This window comes from Coregonus lavaretus (genome assembly GCF_964263955.1).
Source record: "Coregonus lavaretus genome assembly, contig: HAP1_SCAFFOLD_1409, whole genome shotgun sequence".
Lineage (NCBI taxonomy): Eukaryota > Metazoa > Chordata > Actinopteri > Salmoniformes > Salmonidae > Coregonus > Coregonus lavaretus.
Genome location: NW_028157786.1, coordinates 3,589 through 29,943, shown reverse-complemented (window position 1 = coordinate 29,943; position 26,355 = coordinate 3,589). Strand labels below are relative to the sequence as shown.

Here is a 26,355-nt window from a genome sequence, read left to right as displayed (position 1 = left end):
CCATTATGTTATGTTGTGGTGTAATGTGATACCATTATGTTATGTTGTGGTGTGATGTGATACCATTATGTTATGATGTGATACCATTATGTTATGTTGTGGTGTGATACCATTATGTTATGTTGTGGTGTAATGTGATACCATTATGTTATGTTGTGGTGTAATGTGATACCATTATGTTATGTTGTGGTGTAATGTGATACCATTATGTTATGTTGTGGTGTGATGTGATACCATTATGTTATGTTGTGGTGTGATACCATTATGTTATGTTGTGGTGTAATATGATACCATTATGTTATGTTGTGGTGTGATGTGATACCATTATGTTATGTTGTGGTGTGATACCATTGTGTTATGTTGTGGTGTGATACCATTATGTTATGTTGTGGTGTGATGTGATACCATTATGTTATGTTGTGATGTGATACCATTATGTTATGTTGTGGTGTGATACCATTATGTTATGTTGTGGTGTGATACCATTATGTTATGTTGTGGTGTAATGTGATACCATTATGTTATGTTGTGGTGTAATGTGATACCATTATGTTATGTTGTGGTGTGATGTGATACCATTATGTTATGTTGTGGTGTGATGTGATACCATTATGTTATGTTATGTTGTGGTGTGATACCATTATTTTATGTTGTGGTGTGATACCATTATGTTATGTTGTGGTGTGATACCATTATGTTATGTTGTGGTGTAATGTGATACCATTATGTTATGTTGTGGTGTGATACCATTGTGTTATGTTGTGGTGTAATGTGATACCATTATGTTATGTTGTGGTGTAATGTGATACCATTATGTTATGTTATGGTGTGATACCATTATGTTATGATGTGATACCATTATGTTATGTTATGTTGTGGTGTGATACCATTATGTTATGTTGTGGTGTAATACCATTATGTTATGATGTGATACCATTATGTTATGTTGTGGTGTGATACCATTATGTTATGTTGTGGTGTAATGTGATACCATTATGTTATGTTGTGGTGTAATGTGATACCATTATGTTATGTTGTGGTGTAATGTGATACCATTATGTTATGTTGTGGTGTAATGTGATACCATTATGTTATGTTGTGGTGTGATGTGATACCATTATGTTATGTTGTGGTGTGATGTGATACCATTATGTTATGTTATGTTGTGGTGTGATACCATTATGTTATGTTGTGGTGTGATACCATTATGTTATGTTGTGGTGTAATGTGATACCATTATTTTATGTTGTGGTGTGATACCATTATGTTATGTTGTGGTGTGATACCATTATGTTATGTTGTGGTGTAATGTGATACCATTATGTTATGTTGTGGTGTGATGTGATACCATTATGTTATGTTGTGGTGTGATGTGATACCATTGTGTTATGTTGTGGTGTGATACCATTATGTTATGTTGTGGTGTAATGTGATACCATTATGTTATGTTGTGGTGTAATGTGATACCATTATGTTATGTTGTGGTGTAATGTGATACCATTATGTTATGTTGTGGTGTGATGTGATACCATTATGTTATGTTGTGGTGTGATGTGATACCATTATGTTATGTTGTGGTGTGATACCATTATGTTATGTTGTGGTGTAATGTGATACCATTATGTTGTGTTGTGGTGTGATGTGATACCATTATGTTATGTTGTGGTGTGATGTGATACCATTATGTTATGTTGTGGTGTGATGTGATACCATTATGTTATGTTGTGGTGTGATACCATTATGTTATGTTGTGGTGTAATGTGATACCATTATGTTATGTTATGTTGTGGTGTGATACCATTATGTTATGGTGTGATACCATTATGTTATGTTGTGGTGTGATACCATTATGTTATGTTGTGGTGTGATACCATTATGTTATGTTGTGGTGTAATGTGATACCATTATGTTATGTTGTGGTGTGATGTGATACCATTGTGTTATGTTGTGGTGTGATACCATTATGTTATGTTGTGGTGTAATGTGATACCATTATGTTATGTTGTGGTGTAATGTGATACCATTATGTTATGTTGTGGTGTAATGTGATACCATTATGTTATGTTGTGGTGTGATGTGATACCATTATGTTATGTTGTGGTGTGATGTGATACCATTATGTTATGTTGTGGTGTGATACCATTATGTTATGTTGTGGTGTAATGTGATACCATTATGTTGTGTTGTGGTGTGATGTGATACCATTATGTTATGTTGTGGTGTGATGTGATACCATTATGTTATGTTGTGGTGTGATGTGATACCATTATGTTATGTTGTGGTGTGATACCATTATGTTATGTTGTGGTGTAATGTGATACCATTATGTTATGTTATGTTGTGGTGTGATACCATTATGTTATGGTGTGATACCATTATGTTATGTTGTGGTGTGATACCATTATGTTATGTTGTGGTGTGATACCATTATGTTATGTTGTGGTGTAATGTGATACCATTATGTTATGTTGTGGTGTGATGTGATACCATTATGTTATGTTGTGGTGTGATACCATTATGTTATGTTGTGGTGTAATGTGATACCATTATGTTATGTTATGTTGTGGTGTGATACCATTATGTTATGGTGTGATACCATTATGTTATGTTGTGGTGTGATACCATTATGTTATGTTGTGGTGTGATACCATTATGTTATGTTGTGGTGTGATACCATTATGTTATGTTGTGGTGTAATGTGATACCATTATGTTATGTTGTGGTGTGATACCATTATGTTATGTTGTGGTGTGATGTGATACCATTATGTTATGTTGTGGTGTGATGTGATACCATTATGTTATGTTGTGGTGTAATGTGATACCATTATGTTATGTTGTGGTGTGATGTGATACCATTATGTTATGTTGTGGTGTGATACCATTATGTTATGTTGTGGTGTGATGTGATACCATTATGTTGTGGTGTGATGTGATACCATTATGTTATGTTGTGGTGTAATGTGATACCATTATGTTATGTTGTGGTGTGATACCATTATGTTATGTTGTGGTGTGATGTGATACCATTATGTTATGTTGTGGTGTAATGTGATACCATTATGTTATGTTATGTTGTGGTGTGATACCATTATGTTATGTTGTGGTGTGATACCATTATGCTATGTTGTGGTGTGATACCATTATGTTATGTTGTGGTGTGATGTGATACCATTATGTTATGTTGTGGTGTGATGTGATACCATTATGTGATATTGTGTTCTGTTGTGTTATTGTGTTGTGTTATCTGGTCTCTACCTCCTTGTCTGTGTAGAAGAGGTCCATCTGTTGTCCGAAGGCCTCTGTGACCTTCTGGAGCAGCTCCTTGATCTTCAGAGGTCGCTGGAACAGGATGATGCTGCGGAACAGTGGTCAGAGGTCAGAGGTCATCATGTGGGTTCAGACAGCGGACACCACAGAGATCCCAGCTCAGTGCCATGTCTATCAGAGGGTTAACGTTCTGTTTCCAACTCTACAGTCTTTAGTCAGTCATCTCTGGAGTTGTCATGGTAACAGACTGCTACAGGATACAGCTGAGAGACAGTGTTGTCATGGTAACAGACTGCTACAGCTGAGAGGCAGTGTTGTCATGGTAACAGACTGCTACAGCTGAGAGGCAGTGTTGTCATGGTAACAGACCGCTACAGCTGAGAGGCAGTGTTGTCATGGTAACAGACTGCTACAGCTGAGAGGCAGTGTTGTCACGGTAACAGACTGCTACAGCTGAGAGGCAGTGTTGTCATGGTAACAGACTGCTACAGCTGAGAGGCGGTGTTGTCATGGTAACAGACTGCTACAGCTGAGAGGCAGTGTTGTCATGGTAACAGACTGCTACAGCTGAGAGGCAGTGTTGTCATGGTAACAGACTGCTACAGCTGAGAGGCGGTGTTTGTCTACTGCTTCTCTGTTTATGTCACTTGTTCCACCACAATTACCACTACTATTAGGGTTAGGGTTAACCACATACTACTATTAGGACTGCCACAATTACTGTATAACCACATACTACTATTAGGACTGCCACAATTACTGTATAACCACATACTACTATTAGGACTGCCACAATTACTGTATAACCATTTCCTACTATTAGGACTGCTACATTTACTGTATAACCACATCCTACTATTAGGACTGCCACAATTACTGTATAACCACATACTACTATTAGGACTGCCACAATTACTGTATAACCATTTCCTACTATTAGGACTGCCACAATTACTGTATAACCATTTCCTACTATTAGGACTGCCACAATTACTGTATAACCACGTCCTACTATTAGGACTGCTACAATTACTGTATAACCATTTCCTACTATTAGGACTGCCACAATTACTGTATAACCACGTCCTACTATTAGGACTGCCACAATTACTGTATAACCATTTCCTACTATTAGGACTGCCACAATTACTGTATAACCACGTCCTACTATTAGGACTGCCACAATTACTGTATAACCACATACTACTATTAGGACTGCCACAATTACTGTATAACCACATACTACTATTAGGACTGCCACAATTACTGTATAACCATTTCCTACTATTAGGACTGCTACATTTACTGTATAACCACATCCTACTATTAGGACTGCCACAATTACTGTATAACCACATACTACTATTAGGACTGCCACAATTACTGTATAACCATTTCCTACTATTAGGACTGCCACAATTACTGTATAACCATTTCCTACTATTAGGACTGCCACAATTACTGTATAACCACGTCCTACTATTAGGACTGCTACAATTACTGTATAACCATTTCCTACTATTAGGACTGCCACAATTACTGTATAACCACGTCCTACTATTAGGACTGCCACAATTACTGTATAACCATTTCCTACTATTAGGACTGCCACAATTACTGTATAACCACGTCCTACTATTAGGACTGCCACAATTACTGTATAACCATTTCCTACTATTAGGACTGCCACAATTACTGTATAACCACGTCCTACTATTAGGACTGCTACAATTACTGTATAACCATTTCCTACTATTAGGACTGCCACAATTACTGTATAACCACGTCCTACTATTAGGACTGCCACAATTACTGTATAACCACATACTACTATTAGGACTGCCACAATTACTGTATAACCACATACTACTATTAGGACTGCCACAATTACTGTATAACCACATACTACTATTAGGACTGCCACAATTACTGTATAACCACATACTACTATTAGGACTGCCACAATTACTGTATAACCACATACTACTATTAGGACTGCCACAATGACTGTATAACCACATACTACTATTAGGACTGCCACAATTACTGTATAACCAAATACTACTATTAGGACTGCCACAATTACTGTATAACCACATACTACTATTAGGACTGCCACAATTACTGTATAACCATTTCCTACTATTAGGACTGCCACAATGACTGTATAACCATTTCCTACTATTAGGACTGCCACAATGACTGTATAACCACATACTACTATTAGGACTGCTACAATTACTGTATAACCATTTCCTACTATTAGGACTGCCACAATTACTGTATAACCAAATAAAGAGAGTCTCTATGTATCTACAGTGGGGGAAAAAAGTATTTAGTCAGCCACCAATTGTGCAAGTTCTCCCACTTAAAAAGATGAGAGAGGCCTGTAATTTTCATCATAGGTACACGTCAACTATGACAGACAAAATGAGAAAAAAAAATCAAGAAAATCACATTGTAGGATTTTTAATGAATTTATTTGCTAATTATGGTGGAAAATAAGTATTTGGTCAATAACAAAAGTTTCTCAATACTTTGTTATATACCCTTTGTTGGCAATGACACAGGTCAAAAGTTTTCTGTAAGTCTTCACAAGGTTTTCACACACTGTTGCTGGTATTTTGGCCCATTCCTCCATGCAGATCTCTTCTAGAGCAGTGATGTTTTGGGGCTGTCGCTGGGCAACACAGACTTTCAACTCCCTCCAAAGATTTTCTATGGGGTTGAGATCTGGAGACTGGCTAGGCCACTCCAGGACCTTGAAATGCTTCTTACGAAGCCACTCCTTCGTTGCCCGGGCGGGGTGTTTGGGATCATTGTCATGCTGAAAGACCCAGCCACGTTTCATCTTCAATGCCCTTGCTGATGGAAGGAGGTTTTCACTCAAAATCTCACGATACATGGCCCCATTCATTCTTTCCTTTACACGGATCAGTCATCCTGGTCCCTTTGCTGAAAAACAGCCCCAAAGCATGATGTTTCCACCCCCATGCTTCACAGTAGGTATGGTGTTCTTTGGATGCAACTCAGCATTCTTTGTCCTCCAAACATGACGAGTTGAGTTTTTACCAAAAAGTTCTATTTTGGTTTCATCTGACCATATGACATTCTCCCAATCCTCTTCTGGATCATCCAAATGCACTCTAGCAAACTTCAGACGGGCCTGGACATGTACTGGCTTAAGCAGGGGGACACGTCTACCACTGCAGGATTTGAGTCCCTGGCGGCGTAGTGTGTTACTGATGGTAGGCTTTGTTACTTTGGTCCCAGCTCTCTGCAGGTCATTCACTAGGTCCCCCCGTGTGGTTCTGGGATTTTTGCTCACCGTTCTTGTGATCATTTTGACCCCACGGGGTAAGATCTTGCGTGGAGCCCCAGATCGAGGGAGATTATCAGTGGTCTTGTATGTCTTCCATTTCCTAATAATTGCTCCCACAGTTGATTTCTTCAAACCAAGCTGCTTACCTATTGCAGATTCAGTCTTCCCAGCCTGGTGCAGGTCTACAATTTTGTTTCTGGTGTCCTTTGACAGCTCTTTGGTCTTGGCCATAGTGGAGTTTGGAGTGTGACTGTTTGAGGTTGTGGACAGGTGTCTTTTATACTGATAACAAGTTCAAACAGGTGCCATTAATACAGGTAACGAGTGGAGGACAGAGGAGCCTCTTAAAGAAGAAGTTACAGGTCTGTGAGAGCCAGAAATCTTGCTTGTTTGTAGGTGACCAAATACTTATTTTCCACCATAATTTGCAAATAAATTCATAAAAAATCCTACAATGTGATTTTCTGGAAAGAAAATTCTCAATTTGTCTGTCATAGTTGACGTGTACCTATGATGAAAATTACAGGCCTCTCTCGTCTTTTTAATTAGGAGAACTTGCACAATTGGTGGCTGACTAAATACTTTTTTTCCCCACTGTATGTACGAACTATGTAGAAACTATGTATCACACTCTACGTATCACACTCTACGTATCACTGTGCCTTCTTCAGGGTCATGTCATGAATTCTTGAACCTGGTTATGTAGACAAACAGTGCAATTAGTGCAGCCAATGACAATAGTGAGGGGTGGGTCGTAATTGCTAGGTTAATCAGAATGAATTAGGCGAAACTGTTAAAAGACAACAGCCAACAGCATATTGCATATATTATCCCATTGTTAGCATTAGCATTAGCATCAACATACACTGTTTCATTTAATTTCACATATATATTTAAATATTTCCAATTTCATTAAATGTTTTTGTTACATCAAATCACATTTTCTTTGTCACATACACGTGTTTAGCAGATGTTATTGCGGGTGTAGCGAAATGCTTGTGCTTCTAGCTCCGACAGTGCAATAATATCTAACAAGTAATATCTAACAATTTCACAACATAAACCAAAAACACACAAATCTAGTAAGGAATGGAATTTAAAAATACATACATATATGGACAAGCAATGACAGAGCGGCATGGACTAAGATACAGTAGAATATTATAGAATAGAATGCAGTATATACATATGAGATGAGTAGTGCAAGATATGGAAACATTATTAAAGTGACTAGTGTTGCATTTCTTAAAGTGGCCAGTGATTTCAATAGGCAGCAGCAGCCTCTAATGTGCTAGTGATGGCTATTTAACAGTCTGATGGCCTTGAGATAGAAGCTGTTTTTCATTCTCTCGGTCCCAGCTTTGATGCACCTGTACTGACCTCGCCTTCTGGATGATAGCGGGGTGAACAGGCAGAGGCTCGGGTGGTTGATGTCCTTGATGATCTTTTTGGCCTTCCTGTGACATCGGGTGCTGTAGGTGTCTTGGAGGGCGGGTAGTTTGCCCCCGGTAATGCGTTGTGCCGACCGCACCACCCTCTGGAGAGCCCTGCGGTTGAGGGCGGTGCAGTTGCCATACCAGGCGGTGATACAGCCCGACAGGATGCTCTCAATTGTGCATCTGTAAAAATGTGTGAGGGTTTTAGGTGCCAAGCCACATTTCTTCAGCCTCCTGAGGTTGAAGAGGCTCTGTTGCGCCTTCTTCACCACACTGTCTGTGTGGGTGGACCATTTCAGTTTGTCGGTGACGTGTACGCCAAGGAACCTGAAGCTTTCCACCTTCTCCACTGCGGTCCTGTCGATGTGGATAGGGGGGTGTACCCTCTGCTGTTTCCTGAAGTCTACAATCATCTCCTTTGTTTTGTTGACGTTGAGTGAAAGGTTATTTTCCTGGCACCACACTCCCAGAGCCCTCACCTCCTCCCTGTAGGCTGTCTCGTCATTGTTGGTAATCAAGCCTACTACCTTTGTGTCGTCTGCAAACTTGATGATTGAGTGGGAGAGGTGCTTGGCCACGCAGTCATGGGTGAACAGGGAGTACAGGAGGGGGCTGAGCACGCACCCTTGTGTGGCCCCAGTGTTGAGGATCAGCAAAGTGGAGATGTTGTTTCCTACCTTCACCACCTGGGGGCGGCCCGTCAGGAAGTCCAGGACCCAGTTGCACAGGGCGGGGTTCAGACCCAAGGCCTCGAGCTTAATGATGAGCTTGGAGGGTACTATGGTGTTGAATGCTGAGCTATAGTCAATGAACAGCATTCTTACATAGGTATTCCTCTTGTCCAGATGGGATAGGGCAGTGTGCAGTGTGATGGCATCGTCTGTGGATCTATTGGGGCGGTAAGCAAATTGAAGTCGGTCTAGGGTGACAGGTAAGGTGGAGGTGATATGATCCTTGACTAGTCTCTCAAACAACTTCATGATGACAGAGGTGAGTGCTACGGGGCGATAGTCATTTAGTTCAGTTACCTTTGCTTTCTTGGGTACAGGAACAATGGTGGCCATCTTAAAGCATGTGGGAACAGCAGACTGGGAAAGGGAGAGATTGAATATGTCCATAAACACACCAGCCAGCTGGTCTGCGCATGCTCTGAGGACGCGGCTAGGGATGCCGTCTGGGCCGGCAGCCTTGCGAGGGTTAACATGCTTAAATGTCTTAATCACGTTGGCCACGGAGAAGGAGAGCCCACAGTCCTTGGTAGCGGGCCGCATCGGTGGCACTGTGTTATCCTCAAAGCGGGCGAAGAAGGTGTTTAGCTTGTCTGGAAGCAAGACGTCGGTGTCCGCGACATGGCTGGTTTTCCCTTTGTAGTCCGTGACTGTCTGTAGACCCTGCCACATACGTCTCGTGTCTGAGCCGTTGAATTGCGACTCCACTTTGTGTCTATACTGATGTTTTGCCAGTTTAATTGCCTTGCGGAGTGAATAGCTACACTGTTTGTAATCAATCATATTCCCAGTCACCTTGCCATGGTTAAATGTGGTGGTTCGCATTTTCAGTTTTGCACAAATGCTGCCATCTATCCACGGTTTCTGGTTAGGGTAGGTTTTAATAGTCACAGTGGGCACAACATCACCTATACACTTCCTGATGAACTCAGTCACCGTTTCAGTGTATTCATCTAAATTATTTTCGCAAGCTATCCGGAACATATCCCAGTCCTCGTGATCAAAACAAACTTTTTTTTTTTTTTTTTTTTTTTTGTCATTTAGCAGACGCTCTTATCCAGAGCGACTTACAGGAGCAATTAGGGTTAAGTGCCTTGCTCAAGGGCACATCGACAGATTTTTCACCTAGTCGGCTTGGGGATTAGAACCAGCGACCTTTCGGTTACTGGCACAACGCTCTTACCCACTAAGCCACCTGCCGCCCCAGGTGGCTTAATCTTGAAGCGTGGATTCCAATTGGTCAGACCAGCGTTGAATAGTCCTTAGCACAGGTACTTCCTGTTTGAGTTTCTGCCTATAGGAAGGGAGGAGCAAAATAGAGTCGTGGTCAGATTTGCCGAAAGGAGGGCGGGGGAGGGCCTTATAACCATATAACCATCCCGGAAGTTCGAATAGCAATGGTCGAGGATTTTAGCAGCGAGAGTACAACTCTTGGGCACAGGGACTATGGTGGTCTGCTTGAAACATGTTGGTATTACAGACTCAGAGTCCACGCAGACCCTAAATGGGAACAGAAAGTTGCAATTTAACTACTTAAAAATCATATAATGTGATTTTCTGGATTTTTATTACAGACCTCTACATGCTTTGTAAGTAGGAAAACCTGCAAAATCGGCAGTGTATCAAATACTTGTTCTAACCCACTGTATGTGGTAGTGGAGTATGGGCCTGAGGGGGCACACTAAGTGTGTTGGGAAATCTGTTGTGAATGTATTGTAATGTTTTTAAAATGTATAACTGCCTTAATTTTGCTGGAAGAAGTTTGGAACCCCCAAGACTCTTCCTAGAGCTGGCTGCCCGGCCAACGGAGCAATCGGGGGAGAAGGGCCTTGGTCGGGGAAGTGACCAAGAACCCAACAGTCACTCTGACAGAGCTCCAGAGTTCCTCTGTGGAGATGGGAGAACCTTCCAGAAAGACAACAATCACTGCAGCACTCCAACAATCAGGCCTTTATGGTAGAGTGGCCATATGGAAGCCACCCCTCAGTAAAATGCACATGTCAGCCCACTTGGAGTTTGCCAAAAGGCACCTAAAGGACTCTCAAACCATGAGAAACAAGATTCTCTCTTTGGCCTGAATGCCAAGCATCACATCTGGAGGAAACCTGGCACCAACCCTACAGGGAAGCATGGTGGTGGCAGCCTCCATGTGGGGATGTTTTTCAGCGGCAGGGACTGGGAGACTAGTCAGATGAATGAAGCAAAGTACAGAGAGATCCTTGATGAAAACCTGCTCCAGAGCGCTCAGGACATCAGACTGGGGCGAAGGTTCACCTTCCAACAGGACAAACGACCCTAAGCACATAGCCAAGAAAACGCAGGTGTGGCTTCGGGACAAGTCTCTGAATGTCCTTGAGTGGCCCAGCCAGAGCCCGTACTCTAACACGATTGAACATCTCTGGAGAGACCTGAAAATAATCTGCAAAGAATGGAAGGAACTCCCCAAATACAGGTGTGCCAAGCTTGTAGCGTCATACCCAAGAAGACTCGAGGCTGTAATCGCTGCCAAAGGTGCATCAACAAAGTACTGAGTAAAGGGTCTGAATACTTATGTACATTTAATATTTCATTTTTTTTTGTACTGAAATATTAAAAACTCTAAAAAATGGTTTTTGCTTCGTCATTATGGGGTATTGTGTTTAGATTGATGAGGGGGAAAAAAACTATTTAATCCATTTTTGAATAAGGCTGTAACGTAACAAAATGTGGAAAAAAATCAAGGGGTCTGAATACTTTCTGAATGCACTTTATATGTGTATCAGCAACCACAGATAATGAAGTCACTGAAACCCTTAACAAGGAGTTGCAGTCAGTTTTGGAATGGAGACTAAATTACTTGGTGTTACATTAGACCGTAAACTGTCATGGTCAAAACATATAGATTCAATGGTTGTAAAGATGGGGGGGAGGTACACTACATGACCAAAAGTATGTGGACACCTGCTCGTCGAACATCTCATTCCAAAATCATGGCCATTAATATGGAGTTGGTCCCCCCTTTGCTGCTATAACAGCCTCCACTCTTCTGGGAAGGCTTTCCACTAGATGTGGGAACATTGCTGCGGGGACTTGCTTCCATTCAGCCACAAGAGCATTAGTGAGGTCGGGCACTGATGTTGGGCGATTAGGCCTGGCTCGCAGTCGGCGTTCCAATTCATCCCAAATGTGTTCGATGGGGTTGAGGTCAGGGCTCTGTGCAGGTCAGTCAAGTTCTTTCACACCGATCTCGACAAACCATTTCTGTATGGACCTTGTTTTGTGCAAGGGGTCATTGTCATGCTGAAACAGGAAAGGGCGTACCCCAAACTGTTGCCACAAAGTTGGAAGCACAGAATCGTCTAGAATGTCATTGTATGCTGTAGCGTTAAGATTTCCCTTCACTGGAACTAAGGAGCCTGAACCATGAAAACCAACCCCAGACCATTATTCCTCCTCCACCAAACTTTGCAGTTGGCACTATGCATTCGGGCAGGTAGCGTTCTCCTGGCACCGACAAACCCAGATTCATCTGTCGTACTGCCAGATGGTGAAGTGTGATTCATCACTCCAGAGAAAGCGTTTCCACTGCTCCAGAGTCCAATGGCGGTGAGCTTTACACCACTCCAGCCGACGCTTGGCATTGCTCATGGTGATCTTGGGCTTGTGTGCAGCTGCTCGGCCATGGAAACCCATTTCATGAAGCTCCCGACAAACATTTATTGTGCTGACGATGCTTCCAGAGGCAGTTTAGAACTTGGTAGTGAGTGTTGCAACTGAGGTCAAACTAGTTTTATGCGCTCCTATAGTTGACCGGGGCAGCTCTAGCAGGGCAGAAATATGACAAACTGACTTGGAAAGGTGGCATCCTATGACGGTGCCACGTTGAAAGTCACTGAGCTCTTCAGTAAGGCCATTCTACTGCCAATGTTTGTCTATGGAGATTGCATGGCTGTGTGCTCAATTATATACACCTGTCAGCAACGGGTGTGGCTGAAATAGCTGAATCCACCAATTTGAAGGGGTGTCCATATACTTTTGTATATATAGTGCATGTCCACAATAAAGAGATGCTCAAAAAAGCAAGTCCTGCAGGAGTAGTTAGTTAGTTTTGTCTTATCTTGATTATTTTCCAGTCATATGGTCAAGTGCTGCACAAAACGACCTAGTTAAGCTGCAGCTGGCCCAGAACAGAGCAGCACGTCTTGCTCTTCATTATAATTAGAGGGCTTATATCAATACTATGCATGCCAGTCTCTCTTGGCTAAGAGTTGAGGAGAGACTGACTGCATCACTTCTTCTTTTTATAAGAAACATTAATGTGTTGAAAATTCCAAATTGTTTTCATAGTAAACTTACACACAGCTCTGACACACACACTTACCCCACCAGACATGCCACCAGGGGTCTTTTCACAGAACAAATTCAAGAAAGCTTAGTCTTATATAGAGCCATGATTGCATGAAACTCTTCCATCTCATATTACTCAAGTGAACAGAAAACCTGGTTTCAAAAAACAGATAAAGCAACACCTCACGGCACAACGCCTCTCCCCTATTTGACCTAGATAGTTTGTGTGTATGTATTGATATGTAGGCTTGGTGTCCCATTTCTTTTATTGATGTAGTTCTGTCCTTGAGCTGTTCTTATCTATTAATGTTCTGTATTATGTCATGTTTCATGTTCTGTGTGGACCCCAGGAAGAGTAGCTGCTGCTTTCACAACAGCTAATGGGGATCCTAATAAACCCCAGGAAGAGTAGCTGATGCTTTCACAACAGCTAATGGGGATCCTAATAAAATACCCAAATACCTACGTATGGGGTCCACTCTCTAATAATGAATTTACCAAATGGGACAAACATCCAATCAAAATACTGCATGCAGAGTTGGCCCAATATAGAGCAGAATTGGGCCAATACCCCCTACTTATTCTTTTTTTTTTTTAAACAAGCGACCCCCAACCATTTAATCCAAAGAGAAGAGTCCCTTCAGCCAACTCGTTCTGAGGCTCAGTTCACTAACCCAAACCAACCCTTCAGGACAGTGTACCCCAACCTGGGCTTGAACCAGGGACCCTCTGAACACATCGACAACAGTCACCCTCGAAGCATCGTTACCTATGGCACCACAACAGCCGCGGGCCTGGCAAAGCCCAAGGGAAACAACTACTTTAAGGTCTGAGTGAGTGACGTTACCGATTGAAACGCTACACACCGCTACAAAAGCGCCCACCGCTAACTAGCTAGCCAGTTGACACTGGTTACAACAGTACTCAGAAACTCTGGGCCAACCAAATTATCACAAAGCAACAATACAAATATATCAGCTATTGGAAAGACACCACAAAAACATCTAAGTAAACTTTAATGCTATTTGTCTCTAAACAGACAGTACATGGTGGCAGACTATCTGACCACTGTGACTGATAGAAAACTGAGGAAAACACTGACTAGGTACAGACTCAGTGAGCACAGTCTGGCTATAGAGACCGGTCATCACAGGCAAACCTGGCTGCCCAGAGAGGACAGGCTGTGCTCACTCTGCCCCCGGGGAGAGGTAGACACATAGCTGCATTTCCTATTACACTGTGACAAATACTCAGACCTAAGAGAATCTTTCTTTCCAAAATTAGGCTTCATTACCAGGGCCTGGTAGACTGGACATCTCTCTCTAGAACTGCTGACGTGTGTCTGTAACACCAGCTGAATGTCAGGGCAAGAGTTTTCCCTCTTCTTTCACAGCGGTTCGTTTGGCATGTTTCTCTACTTTCCCCTTGACATGTGACCCCAGTCATGGTATAACATGACTGGGGTCACCCCGCCCCCTCCCCTGGAAAGAGGACTAGAAAAACAAGAGAAGCTCCAACTCACCGTTTCTCTCTCTCATGCACCAGCTTGACTCTTAAATCCTGTGGAAAGGAAAACGCCAACAGACAGGATTACCAGGTTGGAAAGTTCAAGTGAAAGAAATCTGACGGTATCTGGGTTGTTCATCCCTGGACAGAGACATAAAGTGGGAGAAATACAATACTATACTCTCTTTATTTGTCCATTTGCACGGATATTCTTTATTTTTTTCTGTCACAATACCCAACCTGACACACAACACATCCATCAGGCTGGGAGCAGCACAGAAGTGCCTTGCTCAAGGGCACAACGAGATGAGATCTGAAACATATGGATCTTATTCACTATGATATTATTAATGACCTTCTGTTGTTGATTATTACATTATACTGTGTAAAGAAACAATCATGAGAAAGCCAAATAACCCATAACAGTCTAAGCCCTGTCTAACCCAGGGGAAGGGGGTTCTACTAAGCTATATCGAATTGTTTTAAGAAGGTCATACCAAGGATCATTTTGCTATTTGATCTTGAATTTTAAGACCCTTTAAATTTTAAGACCCTTTAAATGAAGTTTGTACTGAAGTGTTTGTCCGAGTCTGAGAGATAAGAAAGATCAGGAAACTTTTCTTATTTCTATCTGACATGTATTTAAGCTCTTATTTTTGGCACTAAACAGTCTCCATATACTGTATCCTTCCATTAATTGTTTCAACTGCTAACGGGGTATCTTCAGACGAGTCAACCTACATGTACGTGTTCGTGAGAGGCTTACCTTTGCACAGAGGGGTCATACTAGGGTGTAGCCGAAACTGTTCGGATGCTACAGACAATTTTGTGAAAAGACCGACTTTAGGGAGCGGCTCTAGCTCTGTCCCCTTTCACTGCAGATGCAGAATTGCGACATCGGCGGATACGGTGGATTGCGACGTGTCCAGTGTAAAAAAACAGATATCTCTAGCTTAAACTGACAGATTTGTATGGGGATTGTTTTATTCTGCTAATTAGATTTTCGCAAGGGAAGGAACTCGACTATAGTTAAAGCAGATCAACATTATTGGAGACTGACAACAGGCTGTATTCATGAAGCTGAGACTGACAACAGGCTGTATTCATAAAGCTGAGACTGACAACAGGCTGTATTCATAAAGCTGAGACTGACAACAGGCTGTATTCATAAACTGAGACTGACAACAGGCTGTATTCATAAACTGAGACTGACAACAGGCTGTATTCATAAAGCTGAGACTGACAACAGGCTGTATTCATAAAGCTGAGACTGACAACAGCAGGGACTGTATTCATAAACTGAGACTGACAACAGGCTGTATTCATGAAGCTGAGACTGACAACAGGCTGTATTCATAAAGCTGAGACTGACAACAGGCTGTATTCATACAGCTGAGACTGACAACAGGCTGTATTCATAAAGCTGAGACTGACAACAGGCTGTATTCATAAAGCTGAGACTGACAACAGGCTGTATTCATGAAGCTGAGACTGACAACAGGCTGTATTCATGAAGCTGAGACTGACAACAGGCTGTATTCATAAAGCTGAGACTGACAACAGGCTGTATTCATAAAGATGAGACTGACAACAGGCTGTATTCATAAAGCTGAGACTGACAACAGGCTGTATTCATGAAGCTGAGACTGACAACAGGCTGTATTCATAAAGCTGAGACTGACAACAGGCTGTATTCATGAAGCTGAGACTGACAACAGGCTGTATTCATAAAGCTGAGACTGACAACAGGCTGTATTCATAAAGCTGAGACTGACAACAGGCTGTATTCATAAAGCTGAGACTGACAACAGGCTGTATTCATAAACTGAGACTGACAACAGGCTGTATTCATAAAGATGAGACTGACAACAGGCTGTATTCATAAAGCTGAGACTGACAACAGGCTGTATTCATAAAGCTGAGACTGACAACAGGCTGTATTCATAAAGCTGAGACTGACAACAGGCTGTATTCATAAAGCTGAGACTGACAACAGGCTGTATTCATGAAGCTGAGACTGACAACAGGCTGTATTCATAAAGCTGAGACTGACAACAGGCTGTATTCATAAAGCTGAGACTGACAACAGGCTGTATTCATGAAGCTGAGACTGACAACAGGCTGTATTCATAAAGCTGAGACTGACAACAGGCTGTATTCATAAACTGAGACTGACAACAGGCTGTATTCATAAAGCTGAGACTGACAACAGGCTGTATTCATAAAGCTGAGACTGACAACAGGCTGTATTCATAAAGCTGAGACTGACAACAGGCTGTATTCATAAAGCTGAGACTGACAACAGGCTGTATTCATAAAGCTGAGACTGACAACAGGCTGTATTCATAAAGCTGAGACTGACAACAGGCTGTATTCATAAAGCTGAGACTGACAACAGGCTGTATTCATAAAGCTGAGACTGACAACAGGCTGTATTCATAAAGCTGAGACTGACAACAGGCTGTATTCATAAAGCTGAGACTGACAACAGGCTGTATTCATAAAGCTGAGACTGACAGCAGGCTGTATTCATAAAGCTGAGACTGACAACAGGCTGTATTCATAAAGCTGAGACTGACAACAGGCTGTATTCATAAAGCTGAGACTGACAACAGGCTGTATTCATAAAGCTGAGACTGACAACAGGCTGTATTCATAAAGCTGAGACTGACAACAGGCTGTATTCATGAAGCTGAGACTGACAACAGGCTGTATTCATAAAGCTGAGACTGACAACAGGCTGTATTCATAAAGCTGAGACTGACAACAGGCTGTATTCATAAAGCTGAGACTGACAACAGGCTGTATTCATAAAGCTGAGACTGACAACAGGCTGTATTCATAAAGCTGAGACTGACAACAGGCTGTATTCATAAACTGAGACTGACAACAGGCTGTATTCATAAACTGAGACTGACAACAGGCTGTATTCATAAAGCTGAGACTGACAACAGGCTGTATTCATAAAGCTGAGACTGACAACAGGCTGTATTCATACAGCTGAGACTGACAACAGGCTGTATTCATAAAGCTGAGACTGACAACAGGCTGTATTCATAAACTGAGACTGACAACAGGCTGTATTCATAAAGCTGAGACTGACAACAGGCTGTATTCATAAAGCTGAGACTGACAACAGGCTGTATTCATAAAGCTGAGACTGACAACAGGCTGTATTCATGAAGCTGAGACTGACAACAGGCTGTATTCATGAAGCTGAGACTGACAACAGGCTGTATTCATAAAGCTGAGACTGACAACAGGCTGTATTCATGAAGCTGAGACTGACAACAGGCTGTATTCATAAACTGAGACTGACAACAGGCTGTATTCATGAAGCTGAGTGAAAAAGTTACAGCCGCACTAATCATACCCCAGAGACATGCTAACCTCTCACCATTATAATAACAGGGGAGGTTAGCAATTTCAGGGGGGTAATACAAATTTAAAACGTTGGATATTCCCACCTGTAATATCTCTACTGCTACCATTACCACTAGTAGCATTTCTACCTGTAATATCTCTACTACTACCATTACCACTAGTAGCATTTCTACCTGTAATATCTATCCTACTACCATTACCACTAGTAGCATTTCTACCTGTAATATCTCTACTACTACCATTACCACTAGTAGCATTTCTACCTCTAATATCTCTACTACTACCATTACCACTAGTAGCATTTCTACCTGTAATATCTCTACTACTACCATTACCACTAGTAGCATTTCTACCTGTAATATCTATCCTACTACCATTACCACTAGTAGCATTTCTACCTGTAATATCTCTACTACTACCATTACCACTAGTAGCATTTCTACCTGTAATATCTATCCTACTACCATTACCACTAGTAGCATTTCTACCTGTAATATCTCTACTACTACCATTACCACTAGTAGCATTTCTACCTGTAATATCTATCCTACTACCATTACCACTAGTAGCATTTCTACCTGTAATATCTCTACTGCTACCATTACCACAAGTAGCATTTCTACCTGTAATATCTCTACTACTACCATTACCACTAGTAGCATTTCTACCTGTAATATCTCTACTACTACCATTACCACTAGTAGCATTTCTACCTGTAATATCTCTACTACTACCATTACCACTAGTAGCATTTCTACCTGTAATATCTCTACTGCTACCATTACCACTAGTAGCATTTCTACCTCTAATATCTCTACTACTACCATTACCACTAGTAGCATTTCTACCTCTAATATCTCTACTACTACCACCATTACCACTAGTAGCATTTCTACCTCTAATATCTCTACTACTACCATAACCACTAGTAGCATTTCTACCTGTAATATCTCTACTACTACCATTACCACTAGTAGCATTTCTACCTCTAATATCTCTACTACTACCATTACCACTAGTAGCATTTCTACCTGTAATATCTCTACTACTACCATTACCACTAGTAGCATTTCTACCTGTAATATCTATACTACTACCATTACCACTAGTAGCATTTCTACCTCTAATATCTCTACTACTACCATCACCACTAGTAGCATTTCTACCTCTAATATCTCTACTACTACCATTACCACTAGTAGCATTTCTACCTCTAATATCTCTACTACTACCATAACCACTAGTAGCATTTCTACCTGTAATATCTATCCTACTACCATTACCACTAGTAGCATTTCTACCTCTAATATCTCTACTACTACCATAACCACTAGTAGCATTTCTACCTGTAATATCTCTACTACTACCATTACCACTAGTAGCATTTCTACCTCTAATATCTCTACTACTACCATTACCACTAGTAGCATTTCTACCTGTAATATCTATCCTACTACCATTACCACTAGTAGCATTTCTACCTCTAATATCTCTACTACTACCATTACCACTAGTAGCATTTCTACCTCTAATATCTCTACTACTACCATTACCACTAGTAGCATTTCTACCTCTAATATCTCTACTACTACCATTACCACTAGTAGCATTTCTACCTCTAATATCTCTACTACTACCATTACCACTAGTAGCATTTCTACCTGTAATATCTCTACTACTACCATTACCACTAGTAGCATTTCTACCTGTAATATCTCTACTACTACCATTACCACTAGTAGCATTTCTACCTGTAATATCTCTACTACTACCATTACCACTAGTAGCATTTCTACCTGTAATATCTCTACTACTACCATTACCACTAGTAGCATTTATACCTCTATCTCTACTACTACCATTACCACTAGTAGCATTTCTACCTGTAATATCTCTACTACTACCATTACCACTAGTAGCATTTCTACCTGTAATATCTCTACTACTACCATTACCACTAGTAGCATTTCTACCTGTAATATCTCTACTACTACCATTACCACTAGTAGCATTTCTACCTCTAATATCTCTACTGCTACCATTACCACTAGTAGCATTTCTACCTGTAATATCTCTACTACTACCATTACCACTAGTAGCATTTCTACCTCTAATATCTCTACTGCTACCATTACCACTAGTAGCATTTCTACCTGTAATATCTCTACTACTACCATTACCACTAGTAGCATTTCTACCTCTAATATCTCTACTACCATTACCACTAGTAGCATTTCTACCTCTAATATATCTACTACTACCATTACCACTAGTAGCATTTCTACCACTAATATCTCTACTACTACCATTACCACTAGTAGCATTTCTATCTGTAATATCTCTACTACTACCACCATTACCACTAGTAGCATTTCTACCACTAATATCTCTACTACTACCATTACCACTAGTAGCATTTATAGCTGTAATATCTCTACTACTACCACCATTACCACTAGTAGCATTTCTACCTGTAATATCTCTACTACTACCATTACCACTAGTAGCATTTCTACCTCTAATATCTCTACTACTACCATTACCACTAGTAGCATTTCTACCTCTAATATCTATACTACTACCATTACCACTAGTAGCATTTCTACCTCTAATATCTCTACTACTACCATTACCACTAGTAACATTTCTACCTCTAATATCTCTACTACTACCATTACCACTAGTAGCATTTCTACCTCTAATATCTCTACTACTACCATTACCACTAGTAGTATTTCTACCTCTAATATCTCTACTACTACCATCACCACTAGTAGCATTTCTACCTGTAATATCTATACTACTACCATTACCACTAGTAGCATTTCTACCTGTAATATCTCTACTACTACCATTACCACTAGTAGCATTTCTACCTGTAATATCTATCCTACTACCATTACCACTAGTAGCATTTCTACCTGTAATATCTCTACTACTACCATTACCACTAGTAGCATTTCTACCTGTAATATCTCAACTACTACCATTACCACTAGTAGCATTTCTACCTCTAATATCTCTACTACTACCATTACAACTAGTAGCATTTCTACCTGTAATATCTCTACTACTACCATTACCACTAGTAGCATTTCTACCTCTAATATCTCTACTACTACCATTACCACTAGTAGCATTTCTACCTGTAATATCTCAACTACTACCATTACCACTAGTAGCATTTCTACCTGTAATATCTCTACTACTACCATTACCACTAGTAGCATTTCTACCTGTAATATCTCTACTACTACCATTACCACTAGTAGCATTTCTACCTGTAATATCTCTACTACTACCATTACAACTAGTAGCATTTCTACCTGTAATATCTCTACTACTACCATTACCACTAGTAGCATTTCTACCTCTAATATCTCTACTACTACCATTACCACTAGTAGCATTTCTACCTGTAATATCTCTACTACTACCATTACCACTAGTAGCATTTCTACCTCTAATATCTCTACTACTACCATTACCACTAGTAGCATTTCTACCTGTAATATCTCTACTACTACCATTACCACTAGTAGCATTTCTACCTCTAATATCTCTACTACTACCACCATTACCACTAGTAGCATTTCTACCTGTAATATCTCTACTACTACCATTACCACTAGTAGCATTTCTACCTGTAATATCTCTACTACTACCATTACCACTAGTAGCATTTCTACCTCTAATATCTCTACTACTACCATTACCACTAGTAGCATTTCTACCTCTAATATCTCTACTACTACCATTACCACTAGTAACATTTCTACCTCTAATATCTCTACCTACTATAACTAACAGTCATCCTCACCATTACGTCAGTACTAAAACTACCATCATCATTACTACTCCCACCACCACCACCATCATTAAACTGCTATCATTACCATCACCCCTACTACCATCATCATTACTACTACTACTACCACCACCATCACTAAACTGATATCAATACCATCACCCCTACTACCATCATCATTACTACTACTACTACTACCACCACCACCATTAAACTGATATCATTACCATCACCCCTACTACCATCATCATACCGGCCCCTAATTGTTGACTGCACTGAATGCACAACAATTACTTAATATTCAAACGTAGAGCCAATACAAAAACATTCTATACCAGAGCACCATTACAGTTCATAGCTATATACAAATATACAAGGTCCCATATAGGAAAATAGTCCATAGATCTCAGTCTGAGTTGAAGTGTAAAGGTGTTCAACTTCCAAAAAATTTCAAGAGTTTGACGTCCACAAAATGTATGACATCAAAGAATGTAAGAGTACGACATCAACGAATCAGAGGTGCACGTGATTCAAAGATGGAGCACTGTGTGTGTGTGTGTGTGTGTCTCACTTCGTCGCCTCAAGGAGCAGACAGAGTTTATTGATAGGTCTCTGTAGGATATTGGTCTTAGTCTTAACCATGACGCTCCGGACAAGACCTTTGGCCCCTGGCAAAGCCTTCACCACACGCCCCATTAGCCAAGAGTTCCTTGGGGCGGTGTCATCGACGATGACCACAAGGTCACCAGGACTGAAGTTTCTCTTAGTTTTGTTCCACTTGTTCCGCTCCTGCATAAGTGGAAGATACTCCCTGATCCATCTCTTCCAGAAGAGGTCAGTGATATATTGTACTTGCTTCCATCTCCTTCGTGAGTATAGGTCACTTCTCTGGAATAGTCCTGGTGGCAGGACTGGCTTTGCTTTCAGATGAAGCAGATGGTTCGGAGTCAGGGGTTCTAGATCGTTAGGGTCATTTGTTACAGTAGTGATTGGTCTGTCGTTCATAATCGCCTCAACTTCACACAAGGCTGTCTGCAAAGCCTCATCATCCAGTACTTGCTCTTTAAGGACTGAATAGAGGATCTTTTTCACCAGTCGGATCAACCTCTCCCATACCCCCCCATGGTGGGCTCCAGAGGGAGGGTTGAATGACCATGTCACTCCTTCCTTCAGTAATTTATTTTGAATCTTGTTGTGATCCAGCTCTTTCAGAGCTTCTCCTAGCTCTCTGTGTGTTCCGACAAAGTTGGTGCCATTGTCTGTTCTGATACTTGTTACTGGGCCCCTTCGACAGATGAACCTGCGCAGGGCATTGATGCAGGAATCAGTATCCAGATAACTAGCAACTTCTAGATGGACAGCTCGACTCGCAAGGCAAGTAAAGATCACACCATACCGCTTCACATGAACGCGGCCTCGCTTCACCTCTATGGGGCCAAAGTAATCTATGCCCACATGGGTGAAAGGCGGCAAATCAGGTGCTACCCGATCTTGTGGAAGGTCAGCCATCTTCTGTTCCCCAGCTCTAGCTTGCATCCGCCTGCAGAAGACACAGCTCTTAAGGATCTTCCTTGCTAAGGAGTTGGCACAGGGTATCCAATATCGCTGGCGAAGTCTAGAAAGCATGTGACCTCTCCCAGAGTGGCCAACCTGCTCATGGATGTGGAGTAAGATCAGTCTGGAGATGTAGGAGTCTTTGGGCAGGATCATAGGATTCTTTAGTTCCGTAGGCATAGCAGCTTTGCTTAACCTTCCTCCTACTCTCAGAATGCCATTGTCAACTATTGGATCAAGCTTACAGATTGAGCCGCTTCTCTTGGCACATTGTTTTCCTTTTACAACTAGTGCAATTTCTTGTTTAAAGTGCTGTCGTTGCTCAAATCGAATGATGACCTTTTCTGCTTCATCTAGGTCATCTACAGACAGACTTTCTTTTCCAAACGTCAGTTTGAACTTGTCAATTTGTTCCTTCAGTGAGTTTGTCAGACTCTGATCTGATCCTGGATCAGTTTGGGTGAGAACTTTCCTTTTCTGGCTTAACTGTAGTAGAAGTCTCTTCAGTTTCAGCATCCAGGCAACTGCTTTCTTCAAGCTGTTCCATGTTGAATAGTACTCAATCAGTTTGCTGGTCGGACTCTTTTCTTCCACACATGTACTGTTTACGATGACGTCTTTTCTCACCTCTGGATCATCTGGAGGGATGGAGCCAAGCTCCTCGGGGACTTTCGGCCATTGTGTTTCTGTTTTCTCCAGGAATTCTGGTCCTTTGCGCCATCTCTTTGAGTTCAGGAAAGTTTCAACATGTAATCCTCTTGAGGCATCATCGGCTGGGTTGTGTTTGGAGTTCAAATACCTCCACTGTTTTGCTTTCGATAGGTCACGGATCATAGCAACCCTATTAGCCACAAAAGTATGGAATCTCTTGGTATCGTTGCGGATGTATTTTAGCACCGACTGGCTGTCTGTCCAGAAAGTTGACTCCTCAAGTTCAATCTGGAGCTCCAACCTTAACATCCTGTCCACTCGCACTGCCAATGTTGCCGCAGCAAGTTCCAGTCTGGGGATCGTCATCTGCTTGAGTGGAGTCACCCTTGATTTCCCCAGTATGAATGCGATGTGGACCTTTTCCATAACGTTTGTGAACCTAAGGTAGCTTGCCGTGCCATAACCTTGTTCACTTGCATCACCGAAGTGATGCAGCTGTGCGGTCTTGATTTGACCAAAGTTCTCCGGCATCATACACCTGTTGATCTGGAATCTGGAGAGCTGGTCCAGCTCTGAGAGCCATCTCTTCCATGAAATAGAGTGTTCTTCAGGGATGACTTCGTCCCATCCACACTTTAGCTTGCAGAGCACTTGAAGAATTTGCTTTGCCTTTAATACGAATGGGGCGAGGAAACCTAATGGATCATAAATAGAGCTGACAGTTGAGAGAATACCTCTTCTTGTAAGGGGTCTGTTCTTGACAGTGACCTGGAAGGTAAACACATCCCTTTCAATGTTCCATCGGATTCCAAGTGCTCTTTCAACAGGCAGCTTTTCTCTGTCCAGGTCCAGTTCTTTTATCTGCTTGGCTTTGTGTTCATCATGGATAGAAGCTAGTACAGTGCGGCTGTTGCTGACCCACTTGGTCAATTTGAACCCACCTTGAGAGCACACATCCCTGAGGTTTCTTGTGAGAGCTATGGCTTGTTCTTCTGTGGCCACTGACTTGAGGCAGTCATCAACATAGAAGTTGGACTTGACTGTTTGAATCACCTCTTCATCGTACCCCTCACAGTTGTCTTCTGCAGTCTTTCGCAGTGCAAAGTTTGCACAACTTGGAGAGGATATAGCACCGAAAAGATGTACTGTCATTCTGTACTCCTCCAATCTTTTGTTAGTATCACCATCCGGCCACCATAGGAATCGCAGGAAGTCTAAGTCATCTTCATGGACACGTACTTGATGGAACATTCCTTCGATGTCTGCCATCATGGCAATGTGCTCTTGCCGAAATCTTAGCAAGACTCCTATAAGCGTGTTTGCCAGGTCAGGGCCTTGAAGGAGTTCACTGTTAAGAGATGTACCTTTATAGGATGATGAACAGTCAAACACCACTCGTATCGTTCCTTTGCGCTTATGGTGAACGCCATGGTGTGGTATGTACCATACCTTGCCTTTCTCTCTGAGGAGCTGTTCTTGTGGTACCTTCTCGGCGTAACCTTTTGTTATCATCTCTTCCATGAAGCCTTTGTACTCTGCAGCGTAACCTTTGTCCTTCTTGAACTTCCTGATAATATTTAGAGCCCGCTGCTTTGCCATGTCACGGTTGTTTGGCAGGACTACATCTTTGTTGCGAAAGGGCAACGGTAAGTAGTAGTGATGGTCTTTGAGGGTTATGGAGCTTGATACTATCTCCATAAACCTACGATCCTCAGCTGACATCTCACTTTTCTCTTCATACTCTCTCTCAGGGAAGTCATGGTTGTACTGATTTACAAGAAGAACCCCCAGGTCGGCCATTGAGATACGATTGGCCATCACCGTAGGACGCCCGGATTCTTCTGCCATGGTACAACTGTTGAGAGGACCATTCATCACCCATCCAAAGAGGGTTTTCACTGCATACGGTCCGTTGCCTTGGCTATTTATGATTTGCCAGGGTTCCATTGCCTTTGGAGCATTTACGCCAATCAGAAGTTCGACGTCAGCATCAATCTCCTTCAACTGAACCTCTTTCAGGTATGGCCACCTTTTGAGCTCTTTCTGAGTGGGAATGTTCTCTCTTGTCACTGGGATCTTATGTTGGGTGTAGACCTTTGGTAATGCAAGAAATGTGTCGCCTTCTACATTGCCAATCTCTAATCCAGATATCTCAAAGCTCTTGGTAGGACTCTCCTGCCCCATTGTGCGTAGCAGAATTTCAGTCGCACTGCCTTTAGCTTGCAACTGCCTCATGAGTCTCTCCGTACAAAATGTTGCTGAGCTACCAGAATCGAGAAACGCATAGGTTAACACAGACTTGCTTCCATTTGCCACCTTTACTTGAACTGGCACAATTGCAAGTGCACAATCTGTACCGGCCCCGGTATCT

General features: G+C 41.7%; 1 protein-coding gene across 1 annotated transcript in view; it reads right to left on the bottom strand.

The window, feature by feature from the left end:
- Positions 1–25,832, bottom strand: part of LOC311124929 (mitogen-activated protein kinase kinase kinase 3-like) — a gene marked incomplete at both ends in the record, with an annotated part of 108,108 nt that extends 82,276 nt beyond the window's left edge. Inside the window, 5 exons of the mRNA XM_084199025.1 lie at positions 3,258–3,357; positions 14,604–14,641; positions 14,709–14,728; positions 24,458–24,653; positions 25,434–25,832. Coding sequence (XP_084055151.1) covers positions 3,258–3,357; positions 14,604–14,641; positions 14,709–14,728; positions 24,458–24,653; positions 25,434–25,832 — 753 coding nt within the window. The remainder of the gene's footprint in view (positions 1–3,257; positions 3,358–14,603; positions 14,642–14,708; positions 14,729–24,457; positions 24,654–25,433) is intronic.
- Positions 25,833–26,355: the final 523 nt, after the last annotated feature.